An 18,263-nucleotide genomic window follows, 5' to 3' on the forward strand; every position below is an offset into this window, starting at 1 on the left:
AAATCCCCAGGACCTGATCAGGTGTACCCTTGAACTTTGTGGGAAGCTAGGTAAATGATTGCTGGGTCCCCTGCTGAGATATTTGTATCATCAATAGTCACAGGTATGGTGTCAGAAGACTGGTGGTTGTCTAATGTTGTGCCACTATTTAAGAAAGATGGTAAGGAAAAGCCAGGATGCTATAGACCAGTGAGCCTGACATCAGTGGTGGGCAAGTTGTTGGAGATAATCCTGAGGGACAAGATTTGCATGTATTTGGAAAGGCAAGGATTGATTCGGGATAGTCAGCATGTCTCTGTGTGTGGGAAATCATGTCTCACAAACATGATTGAGTGTTTTGAAGAAGTAATGAAGAAGATTGATGAGGGCAGAGCGGTGGACATGATCTATATGGACTTCAGTAAGGTAAGGTTCCTCATGGTAGACTGGTTAGCAATGTTAGAGCTCATGAATTACAGGGAGAACTAGCCATTTGGATATAAAACTAGCACTGACTAGGTAGTGGTGGAGGTTTGCTTTTCAGACTGGAGGCCTATGACTAGTGGTGTGCCACAAGGATTCGTGCTGGGTCCATTGTTTTTTGTCATTTATATTCACATCCAAATCATTTATATAGGAGGTATAGTTAGTCAGTTTGCAGATAACACCAAAATTGGAGGTGTAGTGGACAACAAAGAAGATTACTTCAGATGAGCCAATCGGCTGACGAGTGGCAGATGGAGTTTAATTTAGATAAGTGTGAGGTGCTGCATTTTGGAAAGGCAAATCAGAGGAGGACTTATACACTTAATGGTAAAATCCCAGGGAGCCTTGCTGAACAAAGAGTCCTTGGAGTTCAGGTTCGTAGTTCCTTGAAAGTAGAGTCACAGGTAGATAGGATATTGAAGGCGGTATTTGGTATGCTACACTTTATTGGTCAGAAAATTGACTATAGGAATTGGGAGGTCATGTTGTAGCTGTACAGGAGATTGGTTAGGCCACTTTTGGAATACTGTGAACAATTCTGGTCCCCCTCCTGTTGGAAGGATGTTGTGAAACTTGAAAAGGTTATGAAACGGTTTACAAGGATGTTGCCAGGGTTGGAGGATATAGGGAGAGGCTGAATAGGCTGGGGCTGTTTTCCCTGGTGTGTCGGAGGCTGATGAGTGACCTTATAGATGTTTATAAAATCATGAGGGGCATGGATAGGATAAGTAGACAAGGTATTTTCCCTGGGGTGAAGGTTTAGGGTGAGAGGGGAAACCTTTAGAGGGACCTAAGGGACAACTTTTTCACTGAGGGTAGTGCGTGTTTGGAATGAGCTGCCAGAGGAAGTGGGGGAGACTTGCAACATTTAATAGGCTTCTAGATGGGTAAATGAATAGGAAAGGTTCAGACAGATATGGGCCAAGTGCTGACAAAGGAGTCTAGATTAATTTAGGTTGTCTGGTTGGCATGGACGAGTTAGACCGAAGGCTCTGCTTTCGTGCTGTCCATCTCTATTACTCTACGACTTCTATGCGGCAAGATTATTTCCCCTTGTGGGAGAGTCGACCACCAGAGGGCCTGATCTCAAAATAAGAGCTCATCATTTCAGACAGAAATCAGGAGAATTTATTCTTTCAGACTGTAGCAGAACTGTGGAGTTTTTATTACCACTGAGGGCTGTGGTGGCTGGGCCATTAAATATATTCAAAATTGAGATAGACAAGTTTCCAATCAGTAAAGAAATCAAGCAAAATGGGAAAGGGTAGGAAAGTGGAGTGGAGGATTTTCAAATTAGCCATGATCGCATTGAATATCAGAGCAGACCCGATGGGGCTCAATGGCCTGCTTCTGCTCCTACATCTTGCAGTCTTAAAAAAGAAATTATAATTTAAAGTTTGCCATTTCTATAATTTCTTAAAGCAAATCACAAGCTGAAGCAATAGGACTCTACAAAATAATTGTTTACTTTCTTTGCTAGAACGATTGATTGAGTCATCAACAGCAATTTTTTCTGAAAATGGTACTTTGTTAATTAACTTTTAAATAAGGCAATTTCATGAAAATCATGGTGCTTAAGGGCTATCCTCCCAAAGGAGTGAAAGTAGTCATCAACTTAAGGCAATTCACAGGTTAAGTTGCTGGCCAATTTGCACATTTATAACTATTTAACATTCATTCACATACCTTTAACTTTCAGCAAAATCGAATCATGGGTATAGATTTCAGACTTTGCCATCCATATGTAAACATCACCTTAGAAGGAGCACAGAAATAAGCATCCAGCAGACAGGAGAGCACACCAGCAATATTAATGGAAACAATGTCTCTTGAGTTCCATAATAGATTTTCGATTCTTATGAATCAGAATAGCATCCATAATATTGAAATACTTTTGAGAATGGATTAGCATTATTGCAATACTTTATTTTATGTTATATGTTATTATCTCATATAAGGGTAATACTCTTTACAGTTTTGACATTCGCTTATATCGTGGGGTAATACTTTTGAATCTTTTCATTCGGCTATGTGTCGGTGTGTGGCATGGTAATAATCTTCATTTTATGTGTTTGGGCAGGTTTCTCTTCTGTGTCCTTGCTAAAATGGTGTCCGTTAAAGACAGGAATGAAACAAAATCTAGCAGTAAGATATATTGTAATGTCAACACAATGACCTGAATTTTTTTCCATCAGCATCCATTGGGTCCAGCATTCTTCCCTGTCTGACACATATACATAAAGAAAAGAGGGTAACCCAGGTTACCAGTTCAATTTTCTTTTTGACCCAGTCATCACCCCTATTGGGTTGACCATATAAAAAAGAGACTGACGGGTTTTAGGAATTGACAGTAATGACCATGAAGGGAAGGCTAATTAGTAGAAGTTACATCATATGTCGGCCTTAGTTTCTGCAGATCTCTAATGGCTGATATTTCTTTAGTCTCATATTTCTAATACAAAAACAAAATATGCAACAGGTCAGGCAGCATCTGTGGAAAATGAGAGTTAAATTCTCAGGACAAGGTGGCTTTCAGTCAGAACAATGTTTCCAGTATTTTTCTTTCTTATATTTCTAGCATCTACAGTTTAATTTTGCTTTTGTATTCTGATCTCATTTTCACTTTCTAAGTACTCGTCTAATTCTTCTGGTATTCCTCAGAAATTCCACCAGAGGTTTGTTCCTTGTTAAAGGCAAGGCTATCAGAAGCCTGCTCTGTATCTTCAGTGGTCTTCAACCTCAGACAATGCATTAAAGATTGTTTCACACCAACTAAATCAGATTATATTAGATAAAAGCAAAGTATTGCAGATGCATGCAGACTGCCAACCTCTTATCAACATTTACACAAACTACTCAGCAACAACCCTTATTTTCTACTGTCAATTATCAAAAAAAGCAGGCAATGAGGTCATGAGGAAACATTTATTTAATAATTTGTAGCAGTTAAACTTTAATTTTGAGATTAAAACCATTAGTTGATAAGGATAAGTCATGTGTTAATTTAAACATTAGAAAGATAATTATTGTTGAATTGCTATAATGAAACTTAACTGTTAATTATAAATTTATAGCGGAGATTAATTTCAGAGATGATATATCTTAGTGACATTAATTTAGTATTGTCAGGTCTTGCAAAAATCACTTGCTCAAGACAGAGATGTTCTTCAAGACACTGAAGAAGGGCTCATGCCCGAAACGTCGATTCCCCTGCTCCTTGGATGCTGCCTGACCTGCTGCATTTTTCCTGCAACACATTTTCAGCTCTGATTTCCAGCATCTGCAGTCCTCACTTTTTCTCTAAAGTGTTCAGTAACCAAGTCTTTGACTTGAACCTCAGTAGGGAACAGTTTGTTAGATGCCTCTGCTTCACTAAAGATTCTCTCACTGCAATCTGCCACTTGCTGTTAGAACAACTGGAGCTACAGAGCAGAGAAGGTACAATGTTGCCAGTGCTATGAAGACCAACTTTGGCCATGAGCATTAAGCTCCTTTCAGGCTGGTGAAGGCAGTGTCTTTTACAGGTTTTTAGATTTGCATTCAAAAGAGAATTAAATTCTATACCCGAATACATTCCAGTCACCTTTGCAGAAAGAAAATCAGGCAGAGGAAGTACACAATTTTGTGAAGTCACTGAACTGAGGAAGGCTGCAGACAGTTTTTGCAGGATGATGCCGTGTAATTTTATTTCCACAGAGATGGCTCATCTTGTGTCTGCACTAAGTGTGCAAGTAGCCTGGAGTAGCTGGCTAACAAGCAACAGTGACAACACTGACAGAGTGGCTATAGCGGGCAGGTGAATGCTGTCATGATGCTTTCATGCACCAGAAGTAGTGGATGTAGGGTAATTCCAGATACCGATCCAAGCACCCGTTTTCAGGCCTTTTCAAGTTTCATGACTAAAATCTTTGGACATAATCACAAACCAATCATTGGTAATGATTCAGTTTTCTTCTGTGGTTTCTATTTTGAGTTGATGTAGTGTTATTGAAGCTTTGCCATTCTATTTTGATCCATTTACTTTAAAGACTGCCTCGTCCTAATTGTGTAATAGAATCTACCTCCGATTTTGGCTAATGGTGCCTGGAGGTCTTGGTGAAGGTCATCAAGTCACAATTAGACTTGGAAATGTCAGAAGGTCCTGACATGGCTTACCTTAATAGTTTGAGGAACCCTAAATGTTTCTCTAACTCTTAGCTGACTATAAGCTGATCCACCCCAACCCCCGAACTACTGACCCCATCCCAAATGTCTTCCCAATTGCCCATAGGCACCCAAATTCCCTCCTTACACTCAACCCCAACCCAATATCTGACTCCATAAGCACTCAAAACCCCAATATACAAGCCAATCTTCCAGAGGATGCTCTCTCTAGTTAAGGATTATTTATAAGGTTCACTGTTTCTTCTCTTTATGTTGAAGGTTTGCATTCCGTTCGCCCAACAGAAACAATGTTTGCAACCATCCTCTTACCTCCTTCTACCCAGGATCTCCTGGACTTGACAACACCCACTCCCCAGTCAACTCCAACCCAACTTCTTTTCTGACCCCATCCACCTGCTACCTTACCTCTTTACCCACATGGCAGCACATCTGACACGCAGCTGCCACCCAACCTTTCACCCACTTGCCACCATGCACTTTTATCCATCTGACACCTCATTGATCTGCTGCCTTAACTCCTCATTTACCTCACACACTTATTTTCACTCAGTAGCTGTCAAATTGATTTTGAACCATTAAACGATGGAAGCCAACAGATACTGCCATAAAATGTGTCATAGTTACAGCATAGTCCATTCTGCTGCTGCTGATGGAGACTGCTGCACAGGTCTGCTTCCTGCTGGGAAGTGTCCTGGCCCTTCAGATGAGTTTCTTAACTGAACCTCAGGTAAATTGGCAATGTTTTGTCTGAATTATGTTAGAAGTAGGGATGCTGACCCAAGTTAGAAGATTTAGACAATTCAACTTTCTTGTACCTCTCAGTTTAATTCCATATCTCCAACATTTGATGGCAGCATAGAGCAATCTCAACTCCAGCACCTTTCTTGATTTCGTTGGATATTGGGGCATGTTAGAACTAAACTGCTGTACAGATTGCACTCTAATGTTATGCTCTGTCTGAGGGGATTCATCGATAAGGACAAATTTGGTCCATTGATAAGGATCCATTTGACAAATAACTCCTTCCATTCTTTTGGGAAAACTTTTTAGTGTCCTGTGGAAGACTTCTGGTGCTGATATTTTGCCAAAGGGTAAACTGTTGGGGGAAAAAACCCTTTCCAAATGATGCAATAAATGTTGTGAGCAATTTAGATTGTTCCTCAAGGGGTAGTTGCTGAAAAATACTATTTGCAGCGATCTTCACAAAAATTGAATTTTTCCCAATTTTGCTAAGATATCATGGAAATAATTTATCTTTAGATGACATGGAATTAATTTAACATCAAACCGCTTTGTTCAGTTGTAAGATTAATGCAAAGTTTGATAGATCTGTTGAGTTTTGTCACTGCAGTCATCCCCAAGCAACATCTTATTGGTTCTGTTACAAATGAAATAGTCCCTCGTTTGAACATAGAGTCAAATCTATAATTCATCTTTGGCAAGAGTGGATACATATTTGTCTTGGTATAAACATCTACACTGACATTTTTTGGACATGGAGTGACAGGATATGCCTTTGAGATTTCCTAATTCTTTGACCAACTGTATATTTTAGCTCTGAGGTTTATAGGCTGATCTTGTTTACATTCTAGTTCTTCTGCTCTGCAAATCAGACGCATGCAGGCTTGCTGCTCAAGAGAGAGTGACTCTGGTTAAGGATCTTTAATATTTTCTTTCTTCCGTTTATGTTGAAGGTTTGCATCCAGTTTGCCCAGTGACCTTGAGCCCAATGCCTCCTGTTCCAAGTAATGTTTTGCATAATGGCTAAAGAGAACTCGATTCTGACAGCTGTTCAGAAAGAGCTAAAACTGCTAGCCTGTATCTTACCTCAAGAACATAGTCTTTCCTTCTATTAAGGTAGCAACACGCCAGTAGATTCAACTTTCTTCTTCGATCTTGTCAAGAAAATGTATCTCCACATCATTGATATCTTTTATTTCATGGATAATGTCAACTTTTATGGAATTCGGTTTTGTCTTATTCTGTATAAGCTTCTTTGTGCAACATATAACTTGGAAATGACGTGACATCTTACAAAGATAGCACTCTGGAATTTTAGGGCACATTTTGCATCTGTCTATTATTCCTGTCACACTGGATGATTGTTGTATGCATTTCCTTTCTTCCATGCTTTTTGACTGACCTGTTTTGAGTCAGTTATTTTTAGAAACTGGCCACTAACTCACTGATTTGATTTTGCATCCTCATATCAGCTTACCTGCTTTGTTAAATTTCCTTTGTTAATGTTAACTCAATCCTAGACTGTGTATGGTCAGACCCAATTATTTATTTAAAGCAGTCATGCTCACATTTCTCGGTAAGGCTGCAGAGATTATCAAGAAGAATATCAATAGTTGCCCCTTGTTACTGGAAATTTTTATTAAAATTTAATAATTATAACTAAAGATTATTAATGAATCCTTACCTGCAGTCCTCTTTTCTGTACAATGTTATGTTGGCTCTCATTGGTAAGGTCTCACTATGAGGACTGATGAACACCTCCAGATTGGAAATAATTTATGGGTGGCATGGTGGCTTAGTGGTTAGCACTGTTACCTCACAGCACCAGGAACCCAGGCTTGATTTCAGCCTTGGGCAGCTGTCTGTGTGGAGTTTGCACATTCTCACAGTGTCTGCCTGCGTTTCCTCTGGGTGCTTCGGTTTCCTCCAACAGTCCAAAGAGGTGCATGTCAGGTGAATTGGCCGTGTTAAATTGCCCGTAGTGTTAGTTGCATTAGTCAGAGGGAAATAGGACTGGGTGGTTTACTCTTTGGAGGGATGGTGTGGACTTGTTGGGCCGATGGGCCTGTTTCCACACTGTAGGAGAATGTAATCTAATTCAAATTCCAATGTCTTCCTCAATGATCCACTAATAAACGTTTTGTGGTTTTTGTTGTCATGATCCTCATTAGTGGGGAAGAGGGCCAGTTGGAATATCCATTATTTCCTATGGTTCAGTCCTTAACTCTACTTCCTAGAACAAAGATGTTTCGAATGTTAGACTGTTGCAGAATGTAAACTTCATAGCATCTCTCAGGGGGATGTGGCATAAACCTGGACAAATTGTTTCTTGTACTTTTATACCGGCTACACATTGATGAGTGAATGTCCTCGATGGTTGATGAAAACTTCCGATTTCAGTGGCAATGCTTGGATTGCTCCTAGTGTGTTACGCCTTTATATAAAAAAGGAGATAAACAACAGTCTAAACAAGTAAAAACTCATAAGAAGAGCTATTAATGTTAATTGTGTATTGACTTTCCTCATCACAAGTGCAGAGTATGCTCAAACAATCTACATAGACAGCATATCTCTGGATTATGTATTGCACTTCCCATAGGTTGGTGGTCACCTATCCCAAAGGCTTACTACAAATGAAGAACTCCTGTGCTGAGTCAACTGTGCCAGTGCTGCCTTCTTCCAACTGTTTCTAACAACAGGGAGCGCTGGAAGTCAACAAAGGTCCTTGTCTACAAGACTGTTGTGTTGACCACCCTCCTCAACTTCACCAAAATCTGAATGTTCTATCAATATTGCATTAACAACCTTGAGAGTTTTCACCTACAATGCATATTTGGACTCCTGGAAATGGCAGGATCATTGGATCAACATGAGCATCTTCTGTGAAGCTGCTACCAGTATCAAAGCCCTACCCCTGAAGACTAACACTGATAGACAGCCATTGCTTCTGAATGCCTGAAAACCACCTCCTTCAGCAGGACCTCTTCGCTGTCTGGCAACACTCTTAAGTGTGCAGTCAAAAAGTTGGTGCTGGAAAAACACGGCAGATCAGACAGCTTCTGAGGAGCAAGAGAGTCAACATTTTAGGCATAAACCCTTCATTATAAATGTGTGGGGAGGAAGGGGGCCGAGAGATAAATAGCGGGGTAGGTATAGGCTGGTTATAGGTAGCTGGGAAGGTGATAGGTGGATGCAGGGGAGTGATGATTGTGATAGATGGGAAGGAAGATGACAGGTAGGACAGGTCAAGAGGGTAGTGCTGAGTTGGAATGTAGCCAATGGAAAACAGAGGACAAATGCTGAAGGTTTCCCAAACTTGTGGAGGCATGAACACCACTGTCTGGAAGGCGAAAACTGCTGATTAGTTCAGGAGGGATCTGGGTAAACAAAGAGAAAGCTACTTTGAGACTCAGTGATTCAACTGTGGTGGCACAGGAAGGAGAAGGCTGAGGGTTCCAATCCTGAACCCAGCAATATACCTACACTGAAAAAACACGAGAGAATCAGAATTGGGCACCTTGTTCATCTGAAGGCTCATCCAGCCAGAAAGAATCATCCTCAATTTTGAGAGACCACTGGTGATGTCTTTATTCACAGTAGGGGTGAAGAGCAAACCAGGCAATTCCAAGGTTTAGCAGTTTAATGTCAATGGTGGAAAAGCTATAAGAAAAATGGTCAAGGAGAAAAATAACCAACTAGACAAATAAGGCTACAAATTGAACCAGCACAAATTTGTTAAGGGCTAATTGTGTATTGGCTCTCCTAATTGAAAATGTTCATAAGGCAAGCAACAGTATGGATGAGGACAGTACAGCAGACGGTATAGATACAGGCATTCAAAAGGCAATTAATAAAACAACATGTTACAAACTGGTTAGCAAAATTAAAACATATTGAATAAAATAAAACAACAATCTGTAAACAAAATTGTCCAAGGACTAGGGCAATAGAGATTTGGGGTGAATGGCAATTTTCAGACTGGGGAAGTATACAAAGATATTTTCCCAGGCTCTGCATCAGGACTACAGCTATTTATGACATATATTACTAACATGGAGGTAAACAGAGCTCATTCGGAATTTGCAAATTGCATGAAACTTGGAAGCATAGTTAACAGTGGGGAAGCACTTGGCTGGGAACAAATATACTTGGTAGTAAAAGATCCTGAGCTTTATATAGACGTGAAGGTGCTGGTGTTGGACAGGGTGGACAAATTCACAAATCACACAACACCGGGTTATAGTCCAAAAGATTTTTTGAAACCATTCAATTTCTGAGCTCCTGCAGTTTGAAAGAAACCAATTGACTACAATTTGGAGGTGTGAGATTTTTGACTTGATAAATAGAGGCAGAGGATATATAATTAAAACAATAGTTCAGCTCCAAATGGAGAGTTGTAAGACTATGTGGGCTATAGGACACACATGTACTATTGTCCGGATTATTCTTGGCAATATCAGATGCAACATCTTCAGTCACTACTGGGTTCATGATGTGAAACAGCATCTCTACATTTTCACAACCCGGGTTAGCTTCCTTCTTTCTCCATTGCCATTATTCTACACCAAGCCATACAACTGAGCTCTGTAAACATGTTGTAATGTGTCTTGGTGATTATATCTGCTATAGCTGAGTATGTTGATACAGTGAGCGATGGTGGAGGTTCATCATATTGGAAAATGTGTGAGCGTGAAGTAGAGTTTCTGAGTGTTAGGCAAGTGTCCTAAATGTTAAAATCTTCTGATAGTGTATAACACTCCTAACCCCCAAGTAAAATGGGAAGTTAATGATTCAAATAGATGGAAGGTAGAATGTGAAGATGTGTTCATAATTTGTGACCATACATTTGAGGATATTGAAATTTATCTGGGGATAAGTCTTTGGGACTTCTCAGGGTGTGTGTCTTCAGGCCTGCTGGTCCTTGCGGAACTACATGACAGATATTTTCCTTTCCACCCTCTGGACTAATCCCTCAGACTTTATATCTAAGATCCTGAGAGCCTTCTCTTTGTTTTTCCATTTTCTGTACTCTTCCTCCTGCCCCTCCACAAGCAGGAACTGTATAGTAAGGAGCAGTGTTTTATGTTCATGTCACAATGATCTGAGAGTTGGAGCAAAACTTGTGTTGGCATTCTCATAATATTGCTGTTTTTGTTTTGTAATCCTCACTAGCCGAGGTTAGGCAAGGTAAGTCCTGCTAAGTGATCTTTGTAAATAAATGTAGTATATTCGGTACATAGTACGTTCCTCATCTATAGTAGGAGAGCTTTGCCACTAAGTGGAGTACTGGGTGTACATAGAAAGCAAAGCCAATGTCAAACATCTTGAATATTACTGTGGCTCCATTCATCCAAGGGATATTAGACATATAGTTGATGTAAATTCTTTAAGGGATCAGCAATTAGACTTTTTATTAGAGTGACCACAAAGCCTTTGTCTGACTCTTGTAACCTGGGTGTTTACATGATAGTAGCAATAAATCTGCCATACTGGCCTTCCAATAACATGAACAACGAACAAGAACAAAAAAGTATAGTTTAGAAATAGGCCCTTTGAGCTCGTACCTAACTAAACTGATAAACAAACCTGCCATTGTTCAGTCCATATCCCTCTATTCATCCCTATACGTGTAACCACCCAGATGCCTCCACCACCTCTTCTGGACGTGCTTTCCAGGCTCCTACCATTATGTGAAAAATATCCCTCAAAACTCCCTTAAACTTTTCCTCTCTCACTTTGATGAACTGCCTGGTGAACCTTCTCTGCACTCTCTTCAAAGCTTTCATGTCCTTCTAGTAGTATGGTGATCAAAACTGCACACAATATTCCAAAGGCAGACTAACAAGTGTTTTATATAGCTGCAACATGGTTTGCCAACTCTTGTACTCCATGCCCTGACTGATGAAGGTATGCATGCCATATACCTTCCTAAATACCTTGCTGCTTGTAGGGAACTGTGGACCTGCACGCCCATCTGTATGTTAATATTCCTAAGAGTGCTGCCATTTACAGTACATTTCAAACTTAAATTTGATCCTATAAAATGCATCACCTCACATTTGTCTGGATAAAACTCCATCTGCCATTTCTGTGCCCAAGTCACCAATCTATCCATATCCTGTTGTATCCTTTCACAATTATCGACACTATCAGCAACTCCACCAATCTTTGTCTCATCTGTAAACTTACTAATCAGACCACCCATATTTTCTTCCAGATCATTTATGTACTACAAACCTAAGAATCCCATGTGGTTTTAGTACCAATCTGCCATATGGGATGATATCAAATGCCTTATTAAAGCCCATCTTCATTACATCCACAGCTTTTCCTTCATCAATAATCCTCACCATCTCTTTTAAAAATTCAATCGGATTGATGAGACATGACCATCCACGTACAAACCTATATTGCCTGTCCCTAACTAGTCCATTTTCCTCCAAATATGCATATAGCTTGTCCCTCAGTATCTTCTCCAAGAGCTTCCCACCACAGAGGTCAGGCTCACCAACCTATAATTTCCTGGATTAACCCTGCTTCTTTTCTTAAACAAAGAAACAATCCCCAGTCCTTTGGAACCTCACCTCTGATCAAAATGTGTGAAGGTATCTGTTATTGCCCCAGCTATTTCTTCCCTTGCCTCGCTCTTAATTCATCTGTCTTACCTTTATACATGCATTGAAGTAAAATGCACTCCAGACCTCCAATCCCTATGAGCCCAGTGACTTCTTTCTACCCGCTCTTACTCTGTTATATGCATATCCTCAGTCTTACTTTTGTCCCCAGTCCCTGCACTTACTGTCCTGTTGTTCTGGTTTCCCTCCTCTGCCACTATTTTTAAACAGTCCAGAAGAGCTCTAGCAAATGTCTCTCTCACGATTTTGGTTCCCCTCCAGTTCAAGTGCAATCTGTCCTTCTTGTAAATGCCCCATCTTCCCTAGAAGACATCCCAATGATCCATATATCTAAAGTCTCCCTCCTACACCAGCTCTGTAGCCACATGTTCAGCTGTACAGTCTCTCAGTCTTTGCCTCACGAACCTATGGCACAAGTAGTACTCCTGAGATTACTACCCTGGTAATCCTGCTTTTTAGCTCCCTACCCCTACCTAACTCCATGAATTGTCTTTGCTGGACATTTTTCTACCTTTATTATTTGCGCGAATGTAGACAATGACTTCTAAGTGTTTTCCCTCCTGTTTCAGGATGTCCTGTACCTGCTCAGAGACATCCAGGGTGCTGGCACCAGGGAGGCAACACACCATTCTAGAGTCTTGTTCATGGCAACAGAAACCCCTGCCTGTGTCCCCTACTACTATCGCTCACCTGGACTTGAAGATAAGGTAACTTGTTAGGAGTCCCATTAACTGCTGATGCTTGCAAGTAATCAGTGCCTTGTGCAATGAAGAATGTGCATTACCCGAGATGAATGCACAATTTCATTTTTTCTATCTAAATTTCTCCGGCTACAATATTTAGTCATTTTCTTGATTGCAAACTTCAATACTGGTTTTGGGGTAGTTCCTTAAAAGAAGGTTCATAGACCATTGTAATGGTACGAGAATACTTGTACAATTATGAGATGAGATATTTATACATTAAATGCCCAGTACCTCAAACACTTAACTGTTCAGGGAGACAATGGTCTAAGTGGTATTATTGCTGGGCTATTAATCCAGAGATCTTTATAATGTTTTGGGGACCTGGGTTCAAATCGTACCATGGCAGATGATGGAATTTGAATTCAATTTTTTAAAAAATTGGAAATAAAATTTATGATCATAAGTTCATTGCTGATTGTCAGGAAAAACTCATCTGGTTCATGGATGCCCTTGAGGGAAGGAAACCGTCGTCTTTACCTGGTCTGGCCTACATATGACTCTGGACCCACAGAAATGTGGTTGACCCTGAATTGCTTCTGGCCAATTAGGGATGGGCAATAAAATGCTGGCCTAGCCAATGATGTCCACATCCCATGAATGAATGAAATAAAACCTCTGTCAAGAATTCCACAAGTCAATAATTTATGTCGTTATGGATGGACCAAATGCTGCAATGTTTATGTCGCACTGCTGGCTTCCCAAGAATACATGGATTCACTGAATGCACATTGTTATTTATGCTGCTGTTTATGGTAATATGCTTCTAAATAAACTGTAAAAAAAAATTTAAAATCCTTCAGTGAACATGTATCGAAGTGTCCTGAAAGGTCATTGCCTTAAGATACGTTGTTGATTGTGATGAGCTAGCTCAAGACTGATAGAGCCTTTTTTTAAGCTTTTCCTTATTCTTAAATTATTCAAAATGGCGCAGTATTGTGGTGACAAATGAAAGCTTTTTAATACTTCATTGTTGTCTTATTATAAAATACATGTGACAATAAAATCAAAATCAAAATCAATGGTGCCAGGAATGTTTGGGGAAAGAAGAAGTGAAATTTAGTTTCTAGAGAACTTGGACTACCAGCTGCAGAAATAACAGGTGATAATTCCATGCAGATTACGAATATGACAACCCCTGCTGTGGCACAATATCAATGTCCCTACCCCTAGACTGAGAGGCTTGGGTTCAATTTCCACCTGCTCCAGAGAAGTGTAACAACATCTCTGAACAGATTGATTAGAAAAATGGTCTAAATTTTAAAAAAAGGTTCTTACAAACAGGGTGGCTGTGGATGTCCTGCTTGCAGCCCATACCGACCATCACCTGACAGTAGCAGTGTTTGGATGTGACATTGTGCATCACCTGCAGGATGGTCAGGGGTGCAATGGAATCCCATCTACACAAATCCCTGCTCGGATGGAATTCATATAGGCCCTACAATCCTGAACCTCTGTCAGGAGTCCATGTCCCATGACCTGAGCTACCTCTTAGGAATGCGATCCGTGTCCTTCTGCCTTGCAGAAGTGCAATTTTTGCAGAAGTTGCTGCATCCATCTTGACTTCTTTATCCACTGTCTGGACACACCTTGATGTGCCTATCTGCTGCTGGACAGTGGGGATTCCCATTGGCATACTCTCTATGATGGAGTCCTACCCAAGCTAGAGGGTGTTGCAGGCCACAGTCCCTTGTATCCGTAGATTGTGGCAGTTTATGGACTCTCCCAACCCAATTGTTTATTTTGTAACACCATGGAGTCTGTGGACCACATGTATTTTGATTGTGGATGTTTGCACCCCATTGTTAGTTATTTGAAAAACCTTTTTGTGTTTTTGGCTGCACTTCAGCCCCACAGTCCTGATCCTTGGGCATCCACTGTGGAGTGGTATGGGTAGATCAGAGACCTCCTCATAGTTCTGCCTCTTGCCTTGCCAGGCTGGCTATAAACATGTCCAGGCAGCAGAATGTGGAGGGAGTCATATCTGCCAATTGTCTGCCCCTCTTCCATGATCTTGTTTGTATCTGGATGTCCTTGGAGAAGGAGCATGCAGTGTCCACAAATACTCTCAATGTCTTTAGAGAGGTGGGCACCACAGAGGATGCAGTGCTTTGTTTTCCCCCTCCAATTCCATTGATTTAGCCCCTTCCTGCTCTCCCTATTGCTCCTCACTTTTGATAGCTTTTCAGGTAAACTTCTAATTGGTTTACAGATGATTATCAATGGTAGTTAGCAATTAAAAAGAAAAGAATAGCACAGTGATTTGGTGGTGGGAAAGTCATTCAGTTATATATGATAGCACACCTGGATGAAAAAAAAAGGATAATGATACTTATCTGGGCACTGCAACTCAATCGGTAACACATCAGACTTTCATTTTGAGGGCCCTTGTGGCACAATGGTAGTGTTCTTACCTCTGGGCTGTAGAAATCTGCATTCAAGTCCTACCTGCTCCCTAGGTGGGTAATAACATTTAATGAACAGATTGATTTTTAAAACAAAAAAAAAGACACTTGCAAGGATCAGTTCTTAGATCAGTCTCCCATTAGATCTTATTTTTGTCTCTCTTCCCCCCCCCCCCCCCCGACAACAAATTGTCATGACATCACAGTGGATGGTGCTTATTGCACTCAATTAACTACTAATCCTTTTAAATCCAAAACACAACAGCATTGTCATTTATCTGAAATTAAATAAAGAACGGTGGATGTTAGGGTTCTGAAACAAAAAGAAAAATTGCTAGCCAAATTCAGCAGGTCTGGCAGTATCTGTGGAAAAAAAGCAGAATTAACATTTTGAGTCTCGTGACTTTGATGAAGAATTACCAGACTCAAAATGTTAACTCTGCTTTCTTCCAACAATTGCTGGCAGATCTGCAAAGTTTCACCAGCAATTTAATGTTTTTATTTCTCATTTACCTGATTATATTGTTAGTCCAAATATAGCCAGACTGTTGGTCAAAGTTAAGTTACATTCATAGAGAGCACACAATGGACAATGCCTGCTACTCTGAAATCCAGTCTGTCCTTTGAAAAGGGAGGCTATGCTAAATCACAGAAGGCAGCTATGCCAGAAAAAGCTTAATGACTTTGCGAGTGGTTAAGGTCATTTGAAGGACTTCTAGCTTCTAAATGTCCTTCCATGACTTTTGAATGGAATGAGTTGTGCCAATTAGCTCTTTGGAAAGAAAAGTCTGTTGCAGTCAGTTGGGTTGGTTCAAGAGTCTAATTTGTTTTCTGTAGCTTCTGATCCAACCCGGTCTTGAATTTGTTTGCACAATCAGCCTCTACCTATTGCGGCAATTTGGTCCATATACAGCACTTCTGCCTCTCAATGCCAGGGACCTAGGTTCAATTCCACCCTTGACATTCTATGTGGAGTTTGCATATTCTCCCTATGACTGCCTGGGTTTCCTCCATGTACTCCAGTTTCCTTCCACAGTCCAAAGATGTATATGTTAGGTGGATTGGCTGTGCTAAAATTGCCTCCGAGTGTGCAGGCATATGCAGCTTAAGTGGATTAGTCACAATAAATGCAGGGTTATAAGGGGTTTGGGTGGGATGCTCATTGGTGGAACAGTGCAGACTCAATGGACACATGGCCTCTTTCTGCACTGTAGGAGTTCTTTAATTCTCTGATCATTCTTTTTTCTTCCCTCTTTGAGATTATACCCTCATGTATTAATATTGAGCTCCTGTGGTGTTTCTCCTGATTCGTTGTGCTATACAACCTGATGGATTCCTCCTTCATGTAGTAGGATATTGAAATGTGTAAACACTAATACTAGAATCTGTAATGAAAGTTAAACAGTTATGCCCCCTGCTTCTCCAGTGGTGCATCTTTGACCTATTTTTCTGCAAAATTGATGAGACTATGGACTGGATTTTCACGGACTTGGGAGGACACTGTGGAGGTGCAAAAAAAACGTGGTAGCCAGGGTGATCCCTGATCCCATTCCCAGCTCCCTCAATTTTTAGTAATTTAAGGACATGGGCTGGTGCAGGTCAGCTATCTTTCCAACGTAGCTAGTTTCATAATAGGTCGGACTGTCCTACCCGTCACCATTTTCAAGGATTCAGACCAGCTTTTGAAGCACTCATGATTCACGATTTCCTCAGACAAATGGTCTAGAACCTTTCGAAACAGCCTTACCCCTGCCACTAAAAGCATCACTTTCCATGCCAATCTATAGTACTCCCATTCACTCTCTACACTCTGGACAGAACTAGCGAACCTTAGAGTAACAAGATTTCTTGACTGCTGCTACCCATCTCAGAGATGAAACCCCAACCCAGATGTCTGAATGTACAAGGCTTCAAATCTGAAGCAGCAAGCACCATTGTTAAAATTATTTTCATCAGAGGACACAAGAGTTGCAGAAAGAACATTGTTATTTGTATATTTTTAAGGCAGAGGGTGTAACTGAGGGCATGAAAGGTTTTCAGAGTAAGTGGAGTTATTGGGGTCAGCCTTAATTTTATTGAATGGTGGAGCAGTCTCAAAGGACCTAGTCCTACTCCTAATTTATATGTATACATGTCTGTATATTCACAAACAGGACAGTACTATTAAACATTTAGTTTTACTGTCATGTTGGACTAGGAAGGATTTGCTGTTCTCATCATTGCTTTATGACCAGTAATCCATAGTCCTGGGCTTACACTCTGGGGACATGGTTCAAATCCTGTTTTGGTAACAGGGGTAGCAAGTGATGAATACAAATCTGGAATTAAAAACTGATCTCAAAAACTGATCTCAATAATGATGATAACCATTGGCAAACAACCATTGTCAAATATTCTAAAAAAACATTTGTTTCATTAAAGTCCTTTAGAGAAGAAAATCTGCTATTCTGACCTGGTCTGGCCCACATCTAACTCCAGGCCCATAGGAATGGGGTTGCCACTTAAATACTCTCTGAAGTGGCCTTATAACAAACTGCACAAAGTCAAAAAAGAATAAAACTGCATTGACCACCAGGCATCAATCCATTAGTCAGTCGTTGCATGGCTTCACTTCAACCTATTGAACTCAGTTTTGCTAAAGCCATACTTGGTCACATACTGGTGTAATGTGAACTGTTTTGCCCTTTTATTGTTTTTGGTTCTAACGTTCCAGCCTCGATGAAGTCTGTGGTGAGATTTGGAGCAATGTGATTCTAACTGAATTTGAACAAAGGAATAGTAAATAGATTATTGATAATCTGGTGTTGCATGGTTGTGTAGTTATCGACTCCTTCCATCAGTTTGCTGATTATTGGGGTGGTAATTAGTTAAATTAGACTTCCCCACATAATGTAGACAGTGCAAACCTGGGCTATTTTCCATAAATATCAGTTAAAAAACAGTGTTGTAACTCAATTGAACTAGCTTGGCTAGGAAGGCAACTGCTTTATTGTAGATTTCACTGGAACAATTACTATTAAGTGAATTGTAGAAAATTCTAGAAACAGAAATAAGGTACTTTGTGTCACACTATATAACAGATTGTAAGCAATGCAAAATTAATAATATAA

General features: G+C 40.3%; 1 protein-coding gene across 3 annotated transcripts in view; it reads left to right on the forward strand.

Moving 5' to 3' along the window:
* opn5 (opsin 5) overlaps positions 1 to 18,263 on the forward strand; it is a 69,019-nt gene that overhangs the window by 50,143 nt on the left and 613 nt on the right. Inside the window, exons 7-8 of one of the 3 annotated variants that reach the window (XM_060821233.1) lie at positions 12,575 to 12,712; positions 13,174 to 13,477. The exons of 1 other annotated variant lie outside the window; for it this stretch is intronic. In XM_060821233.1, the coding sequence (XP_060677216.1) occupies positions 12,575 to 12,712; positions 13,174 to 13,312 (277 nt within the window). In that variant the 3' untranslated portion in view covers positions 13,313 to 13,477. Of the gene's footprint in view, positions 1 to 12,574; positions 12,713 to 13,173; positions 13,478 to 18,263 lie in introns of those variants that run through there. One more of the 3 variants, XM_060821234.1, reaches the window with a different exon arrangement.

The sequence above is a fragment of the Hemiscyllium ocellatum genome, chromosome 3 (assembly GCF_020745735.1).
Source record: "Hemiscyllium ocellatum isolate sHemOce1 chromosome 3, sHemOce1.pat.X.cur, whole genome shotgun sequence".
NCBI lineage: Eukaryota > Metazoa > Chordata > Chondrichthyes > Orectolobiformes > Hemiscylliidae > Hemiscyllium > Hemiscyllium ocellatum.